Raw genomic sequence first — 19,758 nt, 5'->3', positions numbered from 1 at the left:
CGTCAGCTGTCTCTCTGGCCCTCGATAACGATCCCTCCGTCTCGCTTCGCCTCGCCACACGAAAGTCAGACAGTGACATTTACTGTAACGAGCCTCAGGGTCTCTACTGCTTTTCGACACCATGATTTTTCGCGGTGACTATGCTCCTTCCCGCGCACCCGGGACGCTCAACTCTTCCCGACGATTTCGCAAACACGGTAATCCCTCGATACATGGAAAAACCTCGGCACCGAAATGTCACGTGTCTCGTGCACAGACAGATCGCTCCTTGTTACCGCTAGCATCGAACCTAGAAAAGAATATCAGTCATGAAGTTTCTTTGTTTCTCATTATTTCCGCACGACACCACCATCGACGTATTTCTGACATCTTCCCGATTGATATGACACCGAACACGACACAATTCGGACGATAATTGCTTGCGTTATCCACGATACAATAGAACCTCGACTATCCGAACTAGCCAATGGAATCCGAGTTGGATTAAATCTTGACTGATTTGTTCAATAAATCGTCTAGGTTGGTATCGAACTGTTCACTTGCGGAACACGTATTCGGGTAATGGAGAATTTACGTGTCGTTCGGATAATGGAGGTTCTACTGAATTGTCGATTGCAGAAGTAAATATGCTCCGATCTAGGTCGTGTTTGGACTCATTTTAATCGGAGAAATATCACGAATGTGTTGGTAAATGTTTCATGAAGTCTATTCTAAACCGGGAGGCGTATAATCGATAAAATAAATGAATGCAATCTTTAGTATCGTTATTTGAATGAAAACCGTGATTCTTTAATAACGTAGTCGCTAAGAATCTTCTTCACGAGCTTCGTTGATCTTCTGAAATGGCTTCTCTGTACACCGTTACGAAAAATAAGAAAATACACCTGTCAAAGGGTTGATTCGTTATGGAGAAGTTTGGAAAGCTTTTGCTCCACTATCTGAACAGAGGCAACTCTCCCTCTGTCAGTTCCGCTAATGAAGTTCCACTGTATCGCGTTACCTCGCATCGACAGACGTTTCGTAAAGCCATTGATACAGAAGGCAAGCCGCATGATTCAGAGAAGAAGAATGCCGGGGAAAAATAACGTGTTTATTAGCAAATAGTGCGCACAACTTCCACTCGGGTATTCGACGCGTAACTGTCGGAGATTCGTCCCTCTTTGTGTACATTTGCTAATGTTTCCCCGATTATTCAATTACGGGAACGGTAATCGATCCCGGGAAAAAAAATTAAGGAGGAAAAAAAAAACTCGAAATACGTCGTTCGACTAATAGACAGCTCAATGAACAACGGTTGACGTGTCCCGATGAAGTCTTTATTAACATGTCGACGGATTCGCGCGAATCCGTGCATTCTGCTAAAAAAATTCATTTTCTCGAGTCGACAATTATAAAATTAACATTACTTTGAGACAACTATAGAATTTGTATTGGTTTTTCGCGATCTCTGGACGAAGTTGTTCAGCATTTTCTGCCAATTTTTGTTAAACGGAGAGCAATTCGCATTTTAAATGAACAACTGCTCTATACAGTTTATTTAAAAAATCTGTGAGTCGTCGAAAGTTTTCCTCGGTCGACAAGGAAATCTTTTATTGTGCAATTGCGTAACGGCCGAACAGTTGTTAATACTATTTTAAGAGAATTAAATTGAAAAAATTAAGAACTGTTTTACGAAACTATTTAATGAAAATATATCACGTTGTTTATGCTCGGGGAGTAATTGTACTTTCATTTGCTTCGGTAAAAATTTCATATCCATGTTGTTTATAGCTCGAAAGTTCCAGCAAAGCGGCACCGATTTCTTCGATCCAGATCAGTGCGATCGAAGGAATCGCGTCGATCTCGTTGTGTATCGCGGCTGGATTCGTTACGTAAGATTCAGTGGTTTCCTATTGATCGATTTTGTTGATTTGTCGCGCGACTCGACGAAGCATTCCTACATATTACAGAGACGATGCACAGCCGCGAGAATATAAATAGGGAAATAGTTGCTCTCGTGCTCGACTATGTTGCTGTAACTTTATAGTCACGAGATTCCACTCGGCGTGCTTAGTGTTATTTTGATGTTTCTATCACATAGTTTCCTCACCTTGTTACTCAAAAAATGACAATAACAGAGAAATCAATTTCTCTTCCGAGACCCTGCGATTAACCATTTCCAGTAGTATTCATTTCTGTGACTGATAATTACCGGATTTGCTGCATTTACGAAAAAATGAGTAGGTGTAATTCGAAACGGTGATTAGAAGATTTTAAAAATTCTGTTATACTATTTTCAACCTGTTGTACCTATTAAGAAGGAAAATAAATTTTTATTTCACTCCAGTTTGTTGCGATTAAGGTACAACATTTTTATTTTGCATAAAGATCCGCTGATAATAACGGTAAGGAAATGCAAATTTCTAGCAGACGAATTCTCAATTTTTCGAACTATTTTTTTCAATTTCCAATGATTACTACTTGCGTCGAACATCACCAGTTTTCTATGCAGCAATTGCATCACTCTAACTGTAGCAATCGTACTAAGCGCTATTGTTTACGAGGAACGTGTTTGTTTTGATCACCGTGGCAATCTCCGCGTAACAAGTATCTACCGTGTGTTATCCACATAACTGCGTGTTAACGTAATTACCGACGCGAGTTTCTCTTAATGTATGCGCGGAAAATCGCGACGATATTTGTTACACCGAGTAAGCATCACGAGAGGCTTTTAGCGGCTAATGCGTTGCAACACTTGCAACTTATTGTCCGGTTGCGGGTTACGTTAGCGAGGTAGTGTCAATCACGGGTCTGCAACAAATGGTTCAGTTTGTTCAACAATCAATTTCCTGATTTTGCGCAGCACCGTTTCCTTCGCACACTTTCCGAGCCGAGTCGCAAATTAAACATTCCACGAAAGGATGTGCAGGCTAAAAATTAATATTTACGTGTGAACGTACGATCGCCGCGCTCTTTGTCGACTAACTTGTTGTTCATGCATGTCGAGATTTCAATGATTATCGTTTAGAAAATCGTGTCCATGAAAATTCCATATATGTATATAAAAGATTGTTTTGCCTGTTGCAGAACGAAGGAGTTGCAGTACGTGGACGCAGTTAACACGACGGTAGGGAAAGAGAAATGGCTGACTTTAAATGTTAGCGAGCCCCTCCAGCACTGGGTAAACAACCCCGAGGGGAACAAAGGGTTGTATCTTTCGGTGCATCCGGCTGATCGTTCAGGTGAGTGGAATCATCGCGATAACTCCTCCAATAATCGCTGGAAACCGTTTGAAGCTCTATATAACACGTTGATTGCCAAATGCAGTAATGATTCAAGAAAATCAAAGTAAAGTAATTAATAGAACCAAAACTAGAACAACAGCATTGATCGCAGCGATTATTCCTGTATCTGAATGTGAGCTACAAGCGATTAAAAATGGTACTTAAATGGCACCAATGGCAACGATACTAAACAAATCCTTCTAGCTTCTTCGCAATAAAACTGAAACGTTTGGTACAATTGTAGGAAAAGTTATTCTGATGTAAAAGGCGTTCGAAGTATCGCGTCACTTAGTTGACTCTGTTACGAAATCTTCTTAATTTCCTGTTAATGATTTTTCACGTATTTTGCTTGCTTTTTTTAAATAATTGTTCTACGGGTAGATCAGGCCGACACAGTTCGACCAGAAAAATCTGGGACACCGTGTATATGTGACGCGGCGTGGACGGCACACGCGGCTCGCATTGAGCAATGGATCGTGGCTAATAAACGCTTCGGGGTCAGAAGTTCGACGCGGTGAATTCCGGGCGTTTCTTGTACACCTGGCTTCGAGAAGCCAGCCTCCGCTGCTGCATAGGTGTATGCTTTCTCGAGCGTACACCTGTTTCACGCTCTCACTCCCATACTGAAAAGCGTTCTTCGTTCGCGCAACGTGTACTCGAACGCGCGCAGCCGAGAGTCTAGCGACGGCTTGGCGAGTATGCCATGGGTGTCCGAGCTCATGCTTGCTTGCGAATCAACCCTCCCCTCCCCCGAACATCGTTGACTCACCCGAAAAACAATTTGCAGAAAATCTCGAAAATCATTTTAAAAGACTAGCACGCTCCTAATAGTGGCGCGATGACATTTCACAATTTTTTTCCGCTAATTTATGGCACATGAGGGAGAGAATAGTCCTCACTGTTAAGGGTGTGTGCCGAGCCCTGGAGGAATTATTTTCTTAAAGTTTCGCGAGCATTGCAGTCAGCTTCGTCAGGGAGTTGCTGATGTTTCGGGTCATTACTCACCAATCAAAAAGGACATTTTTAATTGTTCAGCTGGTATTTGCATGCGAAGCGTTTTGGGACCAGGCTCCAAATATCGGAGATTCGGATAATCGGCGTCCTACTGTACCTGTAAAAATTGTCCAAGTTAATTATAGGAAACAGAAGTTGAATAACAGCGTATTTCCTATTCTAATTATTTGAATGAGTCGAGAACGTCACCCGATTCTCCAAATGTCGCTTATATGCGACGATTTTTCTGACAAAAGTCTAAAATCCGCAGTCATAAAACTGACAATAAATAGATTCGGAGTGTTCGCTATTTTTCGATGATAATTTCCAAATCGTGATTTCGGACCGCGTTCTTCGTGGCGATCCGAGGATCGATGAGAGCCGAAGCAAGACCTGTGGCGTCGCGTTGTCTTCGCTCGGCAGAAGTGCGTGTACGTGGGATTCAGACCGAGAAACAGAAGGCGAGAGACACAGTCGGATGCTGAAGCATCCACGGAGGGAAAAGAGGGAGACACCGTAAGCGAGCGGAGACCCAGATGCTGAGATAAAGACGCCCCTGAGTCTGATTCCGCCACCGAATCTCGGACGAGGAGTCGTCGCGAGGAGAGATTACCGCGGCTCGATCCTCCAGATAAAATACACCTGTTCAACGGGGGCCTACGATCGGCTTTAGATCATTGATGATTTTCGTTTCTGGTCGGCCAGCCAGCATGGGAACGTGGCAGCCTTGACCGATTGAAATCTCGCTCGGATAACACACGAAAAACAGCCGGCTAACGGAGATCACCGACTAATATTCTTCACGGACACGTGTTCACTGTGTCCGAACACCGTCGAGCCGTGAACGGGCTTCGACGATCTTTATAATCATCGTTCGACCATAGATCCTTCTAAGAAATTCGATGGAACGCTTGACGCTACGAATCGTTGATCATCGATCTCCGAACTGTGATTTTAGCACTAAACCTACCACTGGTCAAATGTCCGGTCCCATATTTTCAATACTACAATCATTGAAATTGCTTCCATAGGAAATGATTCAATAAAGATTGCACAAAATCTAAATTTTATGGTTTTCGTAAGGTAAAGAATAAAAAACTTTTCAGTCACTTTTTCTGAATTTTTCTTTTACTGAATTCTTTCTCATTTTATCTTTTACTGAATTCTTTCTCATTTTATCTTTTACTGAATTCTTTCTCATTTTATCTTTTACTGAATTCTTTCTCATTTTATCTTTTCCTGAATTCTTTCTCATTTTATCTTTTACTGAATTCTTATTTTTCAACATTATTACTGATCTACTGATCTACTGATATCACTGACGATTATAAATCGATTGTTCATTATGTTTTGCATCTACCACAAAGTTTGAACTACTGGCCTTTATAGGTGTTTCGTTAAAAGGCTCGGACAAATTGAGAGCAAAATCTTGTTGAAGTTGTCCGGTAAGAAACTTCGTTGTGTTCCAGTGTAATTGTACAACCGATCGATACACGAACTTGTAATTGTTACAAGAGTTCCAGGACACTGTTCGGATCGTGTAGCTGCATGTTCCGACATGGAAACCGTATCAAAGGAATTCGTCACCTTTTTATCTCTCGGCTCACCCGAGGTGTATTGGAGAACGTTGTAAAATTAGTAGACTGTATCGAGGAAAGATTGATTGCGTCCGATACTCTCGGGAATGCAAAGTGATCGAGGTACTGCATCCACTGCTTCACGGCAGTGGTTGAATTTCGATTGCCGAACAATCGAACGAGTTCGGAAGGTTTTATCGCTATCGAATTCTGTAATTAAGATTAATCGACTTTCAATTTTTCCAGTCCCCGAGGAAACTGCAATTCAAACCTGTGCATCATTGATATTTCATCCTTCATAATTGATAGACGGGAATGTCTATCTAAATTGTCAACAATTTTCCTTCGGTTGTATAGAAATTCTAGCACGTTTTGATTTTCGATTCGTTTCGAAGGGAATCTCCAGAATTTTCATTTACACGGAGATCCGCAGTCTAATTATTACTAATATGCGTACGCACACGAACGTACCCCTCCTTCTCCTCCTGTGCCCCCACTCCCTCTCCCTTGTTCCTCCTCTCTTCTCCTTCGCGACTCCCTCCCCTTCCCGTTTCCCCCCGCCCTGCCGGCATTCTCCTATCCCCTCTGGTTCTCGCCGCCCCTCCCTCGTTCTCTACCCCCACCCTCGTCCGTTGCGGCCTCCCTCTCCTCAACTTTCTTCTGGCCTCCGTCTCTCTCCCGCCGCTCGCCGATTCTATTTCTCTCGCTCCCGCGAGCACAACCGGTTTACCTTTGATCATTCAATATAAAACACGAGATAAGCGACGGCACACAGGCCCGCGTGCCGCGTGCACGTTCACGGAGTCATGATTCTGTTCCTCGGTAATTTCTGCCTCTGTTTTCCCTCTTTGTTTTTCCATGGCGGTTCCTGTCCCGTCGCGGATCCTTCCCCTCCCTCTGTTTCTGTCGATCTTTTCTCCTGGATCCCCCCTCCCCCGAGAGGCACGCACATTCGCACGCATACCCTACTGACGGCTTATCCGTCCTCCTCGCCTCCTCTTTTCCTCCACATTCTCGATCCTGTTGCTTCTTCTTTCCGGTTAAGAGCCCCCGGTTTGTTTGCACTGGTTTGCCGTCACGCGGCCCTCCCCTCGCCCCCTCTCCTTCCCCCCACCCCCTCCGGGAGTGCCAGAGGAAGTTTCCTCCCGGTTGCAGAAAACCAGATGCTTTCGAAAGTACGGCCGGCTATCTCTCTGCCTCTAAAGACCGGCTACACACCTCCGCGTGATACGCCCACGTGTGCCTAACTGCGCGATCGCTCGCAAGCCAGCCAGCTCGGTTTTCTGGCTTGCGACACCTCGTTATCACCGCGAGCCAGAACCAGCCTTCGTCAGATAGCCAGCGATTTATTTCACGGCTAACCTGACGCTGAAGTCGACGACAAGTCCCCCCGGTCGCGACGGCTCTCGGATAGGGGATGGTGTTCAGCGAATGGGACTCCTTTTCTTTTTTCCTCATGAAACCCGTGATCTACCGATATGAGACTTGCCTTGTCGGGTGCCTTGGGAGAAGGGAGATGCAAAATTTTCGGTTTCCGAGATCTCGCGTAGATTTGCAGAGATTTGTAATGATGATTGTCCTAACTGGGACCCGCGACGCGGGTTGATTTTCAAAACATCTGAAAACATTTGAAAGAGAGTAGCAAGTCAGTTATTTTACAGTATTGCGAATGTAGTAGGATGATCACATCTATGCACTTCAGCATCCATTTGAATAAAAAGAATCTAATACACTGGGCCCTCCTATAACACGGTTAATTAGATCCGTAATTGTATCGAAGCTGTGTCAAGTGAAGTCTAGAATGTAATACTAATCAGAAGGGTAGAAGGGTTGTTCGCTAAGTGTATTATGATAAGTCTATTAAGTCGTGCTATATAGAAACCGTGTTATAATGTTAGTATTGCAGGAGGGTTGTCGCAGTTTCTGCATCGTGTTACACCGGGACCTTGTTGTAGAGATGAGTTTATAACATAATTGATATAATACAGTTAGCGCACTGTGACCAACAACTGACCTAACTGTTGACCTAATCATGAGCTTCATGGAGTTCAAGTTCACCCATTCTGACTTCAGCTGTGTTTGCTACTTTCTCTTTTTTGAAGAGCGAATCCTTGGTTTTGTCACTTGGTCATTGTCGCCCAATTGTTGTTAATGACTACTGTTTCCCACTCTAATTTCTGTAATGTCCACGATCCTCTTCAAGTTCTATGTGTCTTTTGGAGCATACTGTTAAGTAATTAACACGTTGAATGCCCATCCATCGTGGTCACCGACGACTGGTGCCATTGATTAGCTTAGAGACGATTGCCATAGAATTAATGGCACTGAATATCAATTTATTGGTTCCAAAATGAACAATATTGTTAATAGTTAAGTAACTACTAATAACTACTAACAAATCTGGTCATTTATATCGTTAAGGGATGAAAGAAATTTCCGACAACGTTCGTCTCGGGTCCATCTTAAAACCAAAATGGTTGACCGAAACAACAACTAAATAGCTGGATTATAAAACTCGAACGAAGCCGCTCGTTGTTCCCACGAAACGGCGATTCCGCTTTGCATGGCGGGACCCGTCGAAACTTCTGCACTCGGTTAATTATAATACTTGACGAAACGAAGACAGACGACGAAGACAAGCTCGATTACGTAACCATGAAGTTCGAGAGGCCACGAAATAGCCGCTCGAGCTTGTTCAAAGATCTTTGTGTCCAGCAGAGATGGGTAACTGGAGGCTGTGGTTAGCTGGTCAGACTCGAGAATACCGTGCACGGTTTCTCTCTGTCTCTCTCCCCCCTCTCTCTCCCTCTCTCTCTCACACACACACACTCTCTCTTTCTCTTTCTCTCTTCTTCCGGTGATTTTTTCCCGCGCGTCGAGATAGCAGATTTTATGCGCCGTTTGAGAGAAATGTCCGCGATCGTCGTTTTATTGGACAATCAAGATATTGAGGGAGATTGCGCGGCGAGAAGCTCCGCGACAAAACCCCAGAAGGAGGATCTGCCGGTACTAAAACGCTGCCTGTTTCGCCCGTGCTTATTGCGATGCTAATTCAGTGGTAATGGAGTCGCTATCAGGATGCTAATAGTGCAGTGACAAAGGTATTTGACTTGCGCGCGGAGAAACGTGCGTGCGCTTCGCGCACTGCCACACCGAACGAGCAGATTTTTCGCGTTCCCTTATCGTTTCGAGGAATCCGCCAGTCCCGCGGAATACCAACGAGCTTTTCGTTTGTAGAACTCGCTCGCTAAATTTATCCGATTCCCATCAACTCCGGGAAACTCAATTATTTCAACGGCAATTTGAAGTGATTTATCAGGAAAGCTTTCGCAAATGTTTCGTGGTGGTACGAGTCTATCGAGGCTGACGCTAACAATGCTAATAATACAATGCCTATCAGTTTCTGGTTTAGATTTCCGTTTAGATAGATTCTCGGAGTACGTCGAACGTCCTTGGGGAATTTCGACCAGCTGAAACAAATTGCAAGGCGAACAATGTTACCGGTTCTGCGTCCTTGACTGTCAGAAGTATTGCGAAAGCGTAGCCGCCCGATTTAGGACTGCCCCTTTGTAGGAAGAAATTACTTTATCCTTGAACCTCTGACACGAAACCGGCATGCCGAGAAATTCGCGTTGCCTAAATTCTGTCTACTTTTAACAGAATCGACAGTTTAACCAGGAAAAATCGATTTGTTCGTAACGACTGTCCTTTGCCCAACGAATTCCGCTTTTTAGTACCGAGATTATTTGAACTGTGCATTCGAACGGTTATTTGATCTGGAAGTTGTGGACTATTCTAATTAATTTTTCCCGTCAAATTACTTGTCATTTTGTCCACTGAACTGTGAACAGTATTAGAATATTTGTCAAACCGTATCAAAGTTAAACTGGAGCGGTTTGGTCCATTTTTTAAAAAATGTTATCCTCATTTAACACTTTGACTGCCAAACTAGAACCCTCAAAAACTCCTTAAAATCAGAGTAAGTTATTTAATGAAATAAAAATTGAAAGAAATTAAATGTGTGATATCGAGTAGTCCTCCAAGTTTCTTGTGTTTTACAGATCCTAATCGGTACAATGAATATATTAGCGTAAAAATTCATTTTAGAACCTGGACAAATAATTCCGTCACCCATATATGGGTGACATGGCAGTCAACGTGTTAAAGGGCTTTCGAGTAGCTTCGTGGGCCAGTGTATGGGACATTTCGCTGCTGAGGTTTTCGAGGCGTTATCGTGCTAATCGGAGCAACCGGTCGCGTTCGTCTCGAGGAAATAGTTGGCCGGGCAGGCTCGTCTTAGCCGTCGATTCTGTAACGGCCAGGCGCGCAAAGTGCGGGGCAGCAGGTGTCCGCGTGCAATCACGGCAAATGCGCATTCCAGCGAGCCAATTTAATAGCTTTCTCGGACTCGGCGCGCGGTCGCGGTCGCGCTCGTAAGAACGATCATTTGCATAGGCAGCGATGCTCGTCGCAGGGACGAGTCTCCTCCTTTGCCGGCCACGAGAATACAATCGGACCGTTTGGATTGCTCGCACGTACGCTGCGTGTCCTTTCGTTCGAATTTTGATATTGCGCGCGGCGCGACGCGACCCGCATCCCGATCGGTTTCTCTTGAATAATCCTTTTTCCGTTTGTAATTGACGATTCGCCACTACGTCTCGTCTCGACCGCGCCGTAGACTTTTTTCTCTCTTCCTTTCCTCCATTTCCATTCGAATAGGTTTTCACGCGTTTCCCTATGGCCGCGATGCGGATTGACTAACAGATTCGATCGCTTTCGGTACAACCGTCGACTCCCAACAATGCTTCCATGCTTTTTTTCCTTCTTCTCGCTCGATCGCAAGGGTCGTCCAAGCTAATTTCATCTGTTCCCAGTTCTGAACGGTCGAAAACCACCATTTTGTTTATTCCCGTCCACTTCACAGCTTCCTTAACACCAGGTTTACCGGACACGTCTAAATGACGGGTTCTGAAAAAGATACATTATTCTTATTTTTACGTACATAATGTTTCCAATGTAATAGCTGTTCTGGGTCAAAATAGACCCAGGCTACGCCGTCACAGGGCCAATCAATTCTTCAACGATTGCAATTTTACTCGGATAATACAGTTTATTTGTTTCTGTGGGGAATGTTGCTAAGAAGAAAATGATTGTGCTTAGTTAGAGCACAGTTATTAAGAAACCTGTTGATCGACTTCTTATTTACCATATGTTTAAATGCATTGTTTTAATTCTGTGCATTTAGAACAGACTTTTGCTAGTCGAAGTTCGCCTCTACAATTTTATATATTTAAATTACATGTTTGTGCTTGGAGGACTATTTGTGCCTCATACCGTATGAACATGTTATTAAAGAATCGACGAGATGAACGAAATATAGAAGATCATCTAGATTTCGTTTTAACAATGTATTAATAATTACATGTTAGCGAAAAGAACAATGAAACACGTTTCCCAATTGAATTCCCTTTGTCTCCACCTGAGTTTGCCCGTGTTAATTTGAGTCACGAACATCGCAAGCGATCTATTTATAGGGAACGATCAACGTTCCGTTTCCGGCAGAATATATTCAATAAATCATTGGCCGAGTTGACGTTCCATTTGTAACGCAGCCTGTCTAATAAAAGTCTGATGAACAGCTTTAACATAACACGTTGCTGCTCATCGATTGCAAATCGTTGCTTAACTATAAATCATCGTGCGACGACACGTATGTTTCATCCCCCGTGGAACAAGCACGATCACCCGCTTTGCGAAAAGATCTGCGTTTCAACGATCTTGTATCATCTCTGATGCATTAAATGATCCTTGCAGAAAGGAAAACATCCTTACCATTTCAATGAATGACCTGACCGGTCCTGGTTATCAAGATTTCCGGACACGTGACGCGCGAGATTGTTTAATTTCAACGATTCAGAAACAAAGAAATCCGAGAAATCCTCGGATCGGGCCGGCCGCAACGTTGACGGACTAACGTCCCCTGCGCGAATATCGGTACCATTATGGGTCTGCGGAACAGCTTGCGACACACTATGCTAATCCATGCAAATCGGCTCTATTTTTGTCGCGGTGTACACTGTTAAGGAATATAATTATTACCGCATGAATATTAACGCGGCTTCAGCAATTATGATAAACAAGTGTCACAACTTCTTCAAGTTCCGATTACATTACGAAACGATTCGATCCCGGCGAAACGTTCCACGCCGAAGACCCCCAGCAACCCCTTCCCGTCCCCGACACCGGTGAGCCACTGCGCAGGGGTGTGGATCGTTATGCGCGCCGCGTAAAGATAATTAAGAACGATCGAGCGATCGGCATGCCGGCTGTCGGAACGATCAATTGATTGAAAACGCGCGCAACGGTACAACGGCGACTTAATTGCAGGGCCAACGTGTTGGGAAACCGTGAGCTGTCGCCTATATCGGCGAAGTGAACGGCTCTCGATACGCGTCGGGTCGGCCGATACAGCCGTTGAGATTCTTAAATAGTTAATATTCCTGAAGGTTGGCTATTAATAATTCTAATACACGGCCTGGCTCCGCCCGGCCACTCTAGCACGCCCGCGAACGCGATCATTGCTGCGCGCGCGGTCCGATTATGGGATCAAATCCGCAATTAGGCGTTGCTGACAAGGGAACACATTCGTGTTGCACAAACTCTTGCGAGGGATAGCTTCTTGAAAAATGTTCAACGCATATTGTTGCCTATTAGCCATCGTAGGGGTGAAAACAATCCTCAGAGTTGGGGGCCAACAATTTTGTAAGAAACAAATTGGTGATTTATTAGTAATTTGGGGTAGTACGAAAAATTATAAAGGAAATTCTTTTCAGATATTGCTTGAGCGAATTGCTTTTTTCGAAATTTAAAAAATATTTTACTGTCCCACGTCCTCTAGTTTAAAAGAGTATGTGTCGAATATTTTTCTGAGAGCTCCCTCTCAAAATGGTTTCGCCAAAAATGGCTTGTGTAATTTGAATATTATCCCTTGTGAGAATTGCGCGTTGGGGGAGGCGCTGATATCAAACTAGTCAAGAAAATTTGCGATCCCCTGGGGAAATTTGGTGTTACAGCTATCACCCCTTGACATGCGAATTAGGGTGACCAGGGAACGAACACTTAAATATATTCACGCTGATATGATAATAAATGCACTCTTCGTCGATAATAGAAACAATTAAGTTCGCTTGCGCCTTTTTTTATGAAGCAGAGCATTTTATGAACAATCACAACCGCATTGTAACGTAATGTAGTTGTTAAAGACCGTATTGAATTGTTGCAACTTTGAGAAACCGATACAACAAAAGGGCAAACGATGGAGCAAACGGAGACTAAAGAAAGTAGAAAGGAAAACGTGAAAAGTGGATCGGTGATTGTTAAACGTTGTCGTTGTTTCTGTTTCCAGTGCACGAGATGAGACCGGAGGACATTGGGATCGTTGGTTTTAGAGGCGATCCGGACAAACAGCCCTTCATGGTCGGATACTTCAAGAGTTCTGGCATCCGGGAAAAAAAGGTACGGCAAAAGCGAGACGCAAGGAGAAGAAAAAAGAGCGAGTCCTCGAGCTTGGATTATCGGAATAATCCGTACACCGGTAAGTCTGGAAGGTAACGTCCGATGTACCAATCAATTTCTTCTAGTCGAACTCTTTTCGCAAGCTTTTTCATCCGGCACTCATTTTCTCGGATTCGATACCATGGTCGAACACTCGCAGCGGTCAACCGATAAAAAATAGTACAGCGTCATGATCTAAGATGATTGTAAATCGAGACTGCCTTGTTTCCCTGTTTCCATTCTTGCCATGTGTTCGCTCAGATTGTATAAAATATAATAATATTTAAAATTGTATATATAAAATTGTATGTAATACAGAATATATAAAATTGTATATAAATTCTCTGAGATACCTTTAACCATATAATTTGAGACTAAGTAATCCAAATGTCCCAAAGAAGTTAAAGAAACTTGGTATTTGCAATTACCGTACAGTACAGGGTGTCCCAAAAAATGTGTACACAGTTTCAATCCTGGTCCATTCGTTATTTCCAATTAATTACACCCTGAAAAGAAAGAAAAATTAGAAAGTTATGACCCGTTGTGTTTAAATTAAACAGTGTATAAATTTTGTATTGAAAGTTTGTGTACAGAAATATTTTTTGAGAGTTATAAGTATACCCCAGTTAGACGTTAAGAAATCAAGAATATTGCCGAAAATAATATCTAGTTTTTTTTAATTAAAAGTATAACGTAATGTCGAGTAGCAAGCGATGGGAGTTGGATCATTCCTTTAAAATAGATCTCCCTTTCGGTGGATCGTAAGTTTCGCCGTCGTAAGCGCGTGGTAAAGATAACAAAATTTCGTAAGTCGTGTTTGTGATTCTGGAGAAGGGCAGTTTGCCCAAGTTTATTTCTTCAACGAAGGAATCCCGATTTCCCTCGGGTCACGGAATGATTTAGAATGTTTGCAGGGTGATGATGCACGTATCTCAAAGTCGATTGTCCAGATTCGAGGAAGACTTTGATTTCAGATCTTTCTCTCGCGAAATTGCATTGCGAAAGGGTTCGCGCGATAGAATAATTTATTGAACTACAGCGGAAGGATGTTGAAAAATGCTAATCGAGTTTCGTTGTTTTTCAGATCCAGGCGTGCAGTATAACTCAAAGACCTGCAAAATCCAGACGTTGTACGTCAGCTTCAGGGATCTAAAGTGGCAGGTGAGTTGTGTCAAATTGCGCAATTGTACGCAGTAGTTGATCATCATTTATCCCCGTGTTGTACCGTCATTGATTTTTTAAATCCGAAGATTTAGAAATTTCTTTTAAAGTAAGAAAAATATTTCCATATCTGAGTAGTCTTACTAAATAAACGTGGAACCACAAACCCTATGTTAAACGCTTTTGCAAATTTACATTTATTTACAGTGCCTAAAAATCTTGAATAACTCGCCAAATATTCGTTGCAAGCATTAATAAAATAAATGAAATTTGTGTTTCTTGAAATTTTTCTATGACGAGCAGAAACACTTTCAACTAATTTCTACTATTTTGTTTTACGTGTCATACGTTTTCACGATCACCACAGTGTGAATAAATCCAAAGAGAATGCAGCATGGAGCATTTGCATAAATAGAGGTTAGTCGAATAGCGATAGTGAATGGAAGGTTCGAAACAACTCGTAACGTTTTCGTTTTTCATAGTATTTTTTTTTTTCGCAGAGTCTGAACACAACCTCGTCGCGATATGAAGCAAAAGAATGCATTTTAAATTATTCACGTGTTTGACTCCTACGATAAAATGTTTGCGATTCCACGTTTACTACGAAACACTCTTTGTTTTCACTGTTATCGTGCAGTTCAGTGTGCACAATACATTTTCAACTTTTATATTTTATCCTCGTACCTACTATCGGTTTGAAAGCATTATCTTTCAGAACTTTTATAGCACAAAATAGCTATCAAGGATACAAATATGTATAATATATTGTAAGAAAATGTACCGTGTTGCTAATGACCTTTGATGTTGAAGCAACATTAAACAATTAAATAAAAAAAAAATAAAACTAAACTTTTAGAACAGAGTTGGACAAGTAACTTTTATTTACGGTGGTTAACAGTTTGATTCAAGTTCAGAATTTTCGCAATCAATCACGGAACACACCTCCGTCCTCCGAAATCGTAAACGTTTTCCGTTTGTCTCTGTTTTTCGAGAATAACGAACGGTGTACGTGGACTTTTACGCGCGAGCGTAACCGCAAAAAAACGTTTGCTAATTTCGTGACGTTGCTCTTCGAGCGATCTCTCGCGCGTCTCGCATGACGATTTATGAATATTAATTTCGTAGGACTGGATCATAGCACCGGACGGGTACGACGCATATTACTGCAGCGGTGAATGCAATTTCCCTCTGAACGCTCATATGAACGCGACCAATCACGCGATCGTCCAAACGTTGGTGCACCTGGTGACTCCTGGTAAGGTACCAAAGCCGTGCTGCGCGCCGACCAAGCTCTCGCCGATCTCCGTGCTGTATTTTCTCGACGAAAGCAACGTTATACTGAAGAAGTACAAAAACATGGTCGTCAAGAGTTGCGGTTGCCACTGATCGTCCCCGTGATTAGTAAGCATTGCACGGACACCGCACTGCGGAACCGAGTCGCGAGCGTAAACGACACCGTTCAATCGGATCCTCAAGTCGAATCGAGTCGAATCGAATCGGTTCTACAATCCTGAAACGATCGTGTAACCTTCGACGATGTTCCAGGCGAAATCATCCGAAAAAATATCTGCATCATTCTCGGAGAAGGATTTCCCTAAAAAGGGGAAAACTACGCTGCACGAGGGGAAAAGATTTTTCGAGACTGAGTCAAACTCACCTTCATAGAAATATTCTATGAAAATTCGATATCCTCCGATATTTCCGAAGTCGTGATGATATTAATTAAACCGTGAATATGTGGACGAAGATTTGATATTCTCGGAGCATTCGACGGTCGGAAATCGCTCGATCAAATTGAGCGTTCATTGAATCGCCGCAGGATCTACGGGAGGGATCGAGAAGGCCGATTTCCGATGTCGTTGGAAACGAATTCTGTGGATTTTTCGACAGAGCCCCGAGATTTGATTGTTCGACTCGGTTCAATTGAACGCAGTTTCCGGGTGGGGGTCTGTGCTCGATGCGAACGACAAGCTGATCGATGGCAGGTTCAAGCGTACGCAGAGAAACATCGGTCGTCTGGTGCCAAATTTTGACTAGTAGATAGTGTAATTTTCGAAACAAGTGCTTCCGTACTAACGATCGTAATAACTTTATGCTGGTGACGAACAGGAGTTCCGATCGATCGATTGACGTGCAATCCGACGCGTGATTTGTCCGATTTCTTTATCTTTTTTTTTTAACGAATATGCAGTAATATATATACAATGCGTAACAGTCCGAGACATTTATCAATACTCCGGATCGTTTGTTTCTTCATAATTTCCCTTCCCCCTTCTACCCCCTCTTCTCTTTACGCCCTTTTTAATTGTTAATCAACTCAGATATCGCATCTAACGTCCAAACGTTCAGTCGGTTAATGTGTCGTTTAGTGATATTAATTTAATGATTCGAACTTCGATATTATAGTCTGACGATGAGAAAGAAGCAAGGACATTGTTCTTAAGAAAATCTCTGCTCTCCTTTCTGTCTCTGTCTCTCTTTTTCTCTCTCTCTCTCTCTCTCTCTCTCTCTCTCTCTCTCTCTCTCTCTCGTTTACCTTTCCTTTTCCACTTCTATTGTTATTGTCCCAGAAAACACTCGGACCAGTGTTTTCTGCGCGTCGAAGGTATCTTTGTAAGCGGATAGAGAAAGATGAATAATATTTTGTAATTAGTCTTATTTATGTCTGTAAGTAAAAGCGTCTCCTCGAGCGAACAGGAAACAATGTATGTTAATACTCGTAGCAGATTCATGCGTGTACAAGCTGTTTCATAATGCAACACGAACCCGAGAAGCGAAAGATTTCTCGCGCGGAAGCGAATCGTTCGGATGCGTTCGATTGGCGATCTCCGATTCGGAACGTTGCTCGAGAACCATCGGCAATTGGATCAACACTTCGTTTCGAAGTCTTTCATTTGCGAGGTAATACCATTCATCACGCTGTCCCATGGTCAGCCAAAAATCACCGACTGCGTGCCTCGCCCCATTCGCGATTTATGACGTCAGACAATAAATTCCTTTTTGTCGGCGAGCTCCAGCTGAACATGGGGAACGTGACACTTTCCGCAGAGTGGACCGTGGCATATCATAGTTAATTCAAGGAAAGCATCTAGGACAGAAAAGTAGATTGGACTGTGAGAAAAAAATTCGACAGAAAAGAGATGAAATATTGAAGACTGATTTTGCATACAACGATTTTTGTTCGAATCAAGGTCTCTTCGTAGAATATTTAAAAGAATCATTATCGATCCAGTGGTCAGTGGACAACTTTTTTTTTGTGTCTCCAAATCGAAGAAAATTGTTTGTTACGAGGTTTCTGATGTGTTTGATCAAAATGTTGCTAATCTACGATTTTTCTCTTCCATTTTATCGAACCGTTGCCGAACGCTGGAAGTTATCTGATCAAGATGGCGACAGCTGCAGGTCCACTCTGCGGCCATAAATGAGCGCATTTCTTCTTTCTACGTACGCGGATGTAAAATAAAAGGAGAACGTACAATACACACGTAGAAAGTGGAGAATTGATCGACAAAAGATTTCCCAGTGGCGACATTGCCACCGGAATGGAATCGGATCGTAAAACGGCGTCGAAACGTTACGTGCAATAGAGCGAGAACTTAATCTTAATTAATTAGTAGCCGTACGACCTTTTGTTTTGTCCCCTCTTATATTCTTCTCTGTATTTTGTATAGATCTATATTTTCTACGAAGTCACGAGAAAGCGCGAGAGAATTGTCATAGTCACTCAACACGTGAGATTAAAGTTTTAAATTATTTTCGACGCGGAATCCGATCATGCCTCTACTCGGGAATAATACCGGCGTTGTTTTTTTTTTGTGTCGCAAGCGGGCGTTGTTTTTAACGAGCGTTTTAGCCGTGTGAATGGGAACAAAGCATAGTCTATTTTAGCCGATGGGTGCGTGAATGTTGTATGCGGTTATCTAAATCGATGAGTATATAGTCTGTAGCACTATTAACACAACCTTTTGTAATGACAATGTAAATATATCGTTGTAAATACGTTCTATAATACATACTATATTATGTGTACAACACACTCAGTGCGGATCTTTTTTTTTTTTATTATTTTTCACTATTGTAACTATTTCTATCAACCCTAGAATTTTATTCAATTAGAAATGAAATTTTTAATGATTTTTATCCACTACAAATTACTTTTATCTACAGATAAAAATGTCCATCACAGAAAAAAACTACATTATCTTATGATAAAGTGGAATTCCAAAAAATTGTTCCAATTTTCGCGTGTTGTCTTAATTGTTGTTTATCTTCGTTATTAATATTCGCACGTCTATTATCATTGTTGTAACGAATTTCCACTTACAATACGTTCAAATTCGTATTTAAAAAAATTCAAATCCTGTTTCTGTGCTATAGGGTTCATCTAACAACTCACAGATGGCGCCAAATGCTCATGACACGGTAATTTGTGTCGTTTTATGGCATTATTTTACATGAAAGTATATTTACGTATAGGTACACATGCCTTTACAGCACTTCGTTAACCTAATTTGGTAATAATATGCATTCCAAATAGATTGTTCAATATATAACCAACAATATATGATAAAATTGTTAAGGATTTTCAAAATCAATGAACGGAATCTTTTCAATTCGACAATTTGAAAAGGCATGCAATTTGATATTATAATTGGTCGTAGTTTATTTAAAATTGATAACAATTCACTTACCAAATGGACACGAAACCTCTTCCCTATTAACAGGTAATAATTCGCGATGAAGTTTTCGAAGAAACAAACGCATGATTTCTTTTTGAAACACCAAAGAAACAATTCGATCACAGAAGTCACAAATGTTACCGAGTATACCAGAAATTAAATTGTTACTACATTTAATATTTGTCTTCGAATTTAATGATCTTGTCACTTTACGCACACACCGTATTGCCGCTTCTTTAAATTCACACTTCCATCTCTTTCTCTGAGCCATTGGATAAAAGAGTGACAAGCGACCCCGCGACAGAAATTCGGAACGCTGGGAAGCGCGGCAATATTTGAAATGCTTGAAAACGCGCCAACATTTGAACCGTAGCATGTTACATAAAGATGCCCAACAAATATACACGATTTTATGAATCGTAATTTCTATCATGCCGCATACTTAACCGGTGTTAGGACTGCCTTTTGTTAAAGGCGACTGTTTTCGAATGATTGAAAAAGATACTATATTTGCGTTTGTATAAAAAATAC

General features: G+C 42.1%; 1 protein-coding gene across 1 annotated transcript in view; it reads left to right on the top strand.

The window, feature by feature from the left end:
• Gbb (glass bottom boat) overlaps window positions 1–18,588 on the top strand; it is a 42,568-nt gene extending 23,980 nt beyond the window's left edge. Inside the window, exons 3-6 of the mRNA XM_076801908.1 lie at window positions 3,067–3,221; window positions 13,239–13,427; window positions 14,472–14,548; window positions 15,674–18,588. Of these exons, the coding sequence (XP_076658023.1) occupies window positions 3,067–3,221; window positions 13,239–13,427; window positions 14,472–14,548; window positions 15,674–15,934 (682 nt within the window). The 3' untranslated portion in view covers window positions 15,935–18,588. The remainder of the gene's footprint in view (window positions 1–3,066; window positions 3,222–13,238; window positions 13,428–14,471; window positions 14,549–15,673) is intronic.
• The last annotated feature ends 1,170 nt before the right edge of the window (window positions 18,589–19,758 follow it).

The sequence above is a fragment of the Halictus rubicundus genome, chromosome 16, assembly GCF_050948215.1.
Source record: "Halictus rubicundus isolate RS-2024b chromosome 16, iyHalRubi1_principal, whole genome shotgun sequence".
NCBI lineage: Eukaryota > Metazoa > Arthropoda > Insecta > Hymenoptera > Halictidae > Halictus > Halictus rubicundus.
The sequence above is the reverse complement of the archived record's forward strand: the minus strand, read 5'-3'. Positions and strand labels throughout refer to the sequence as shown.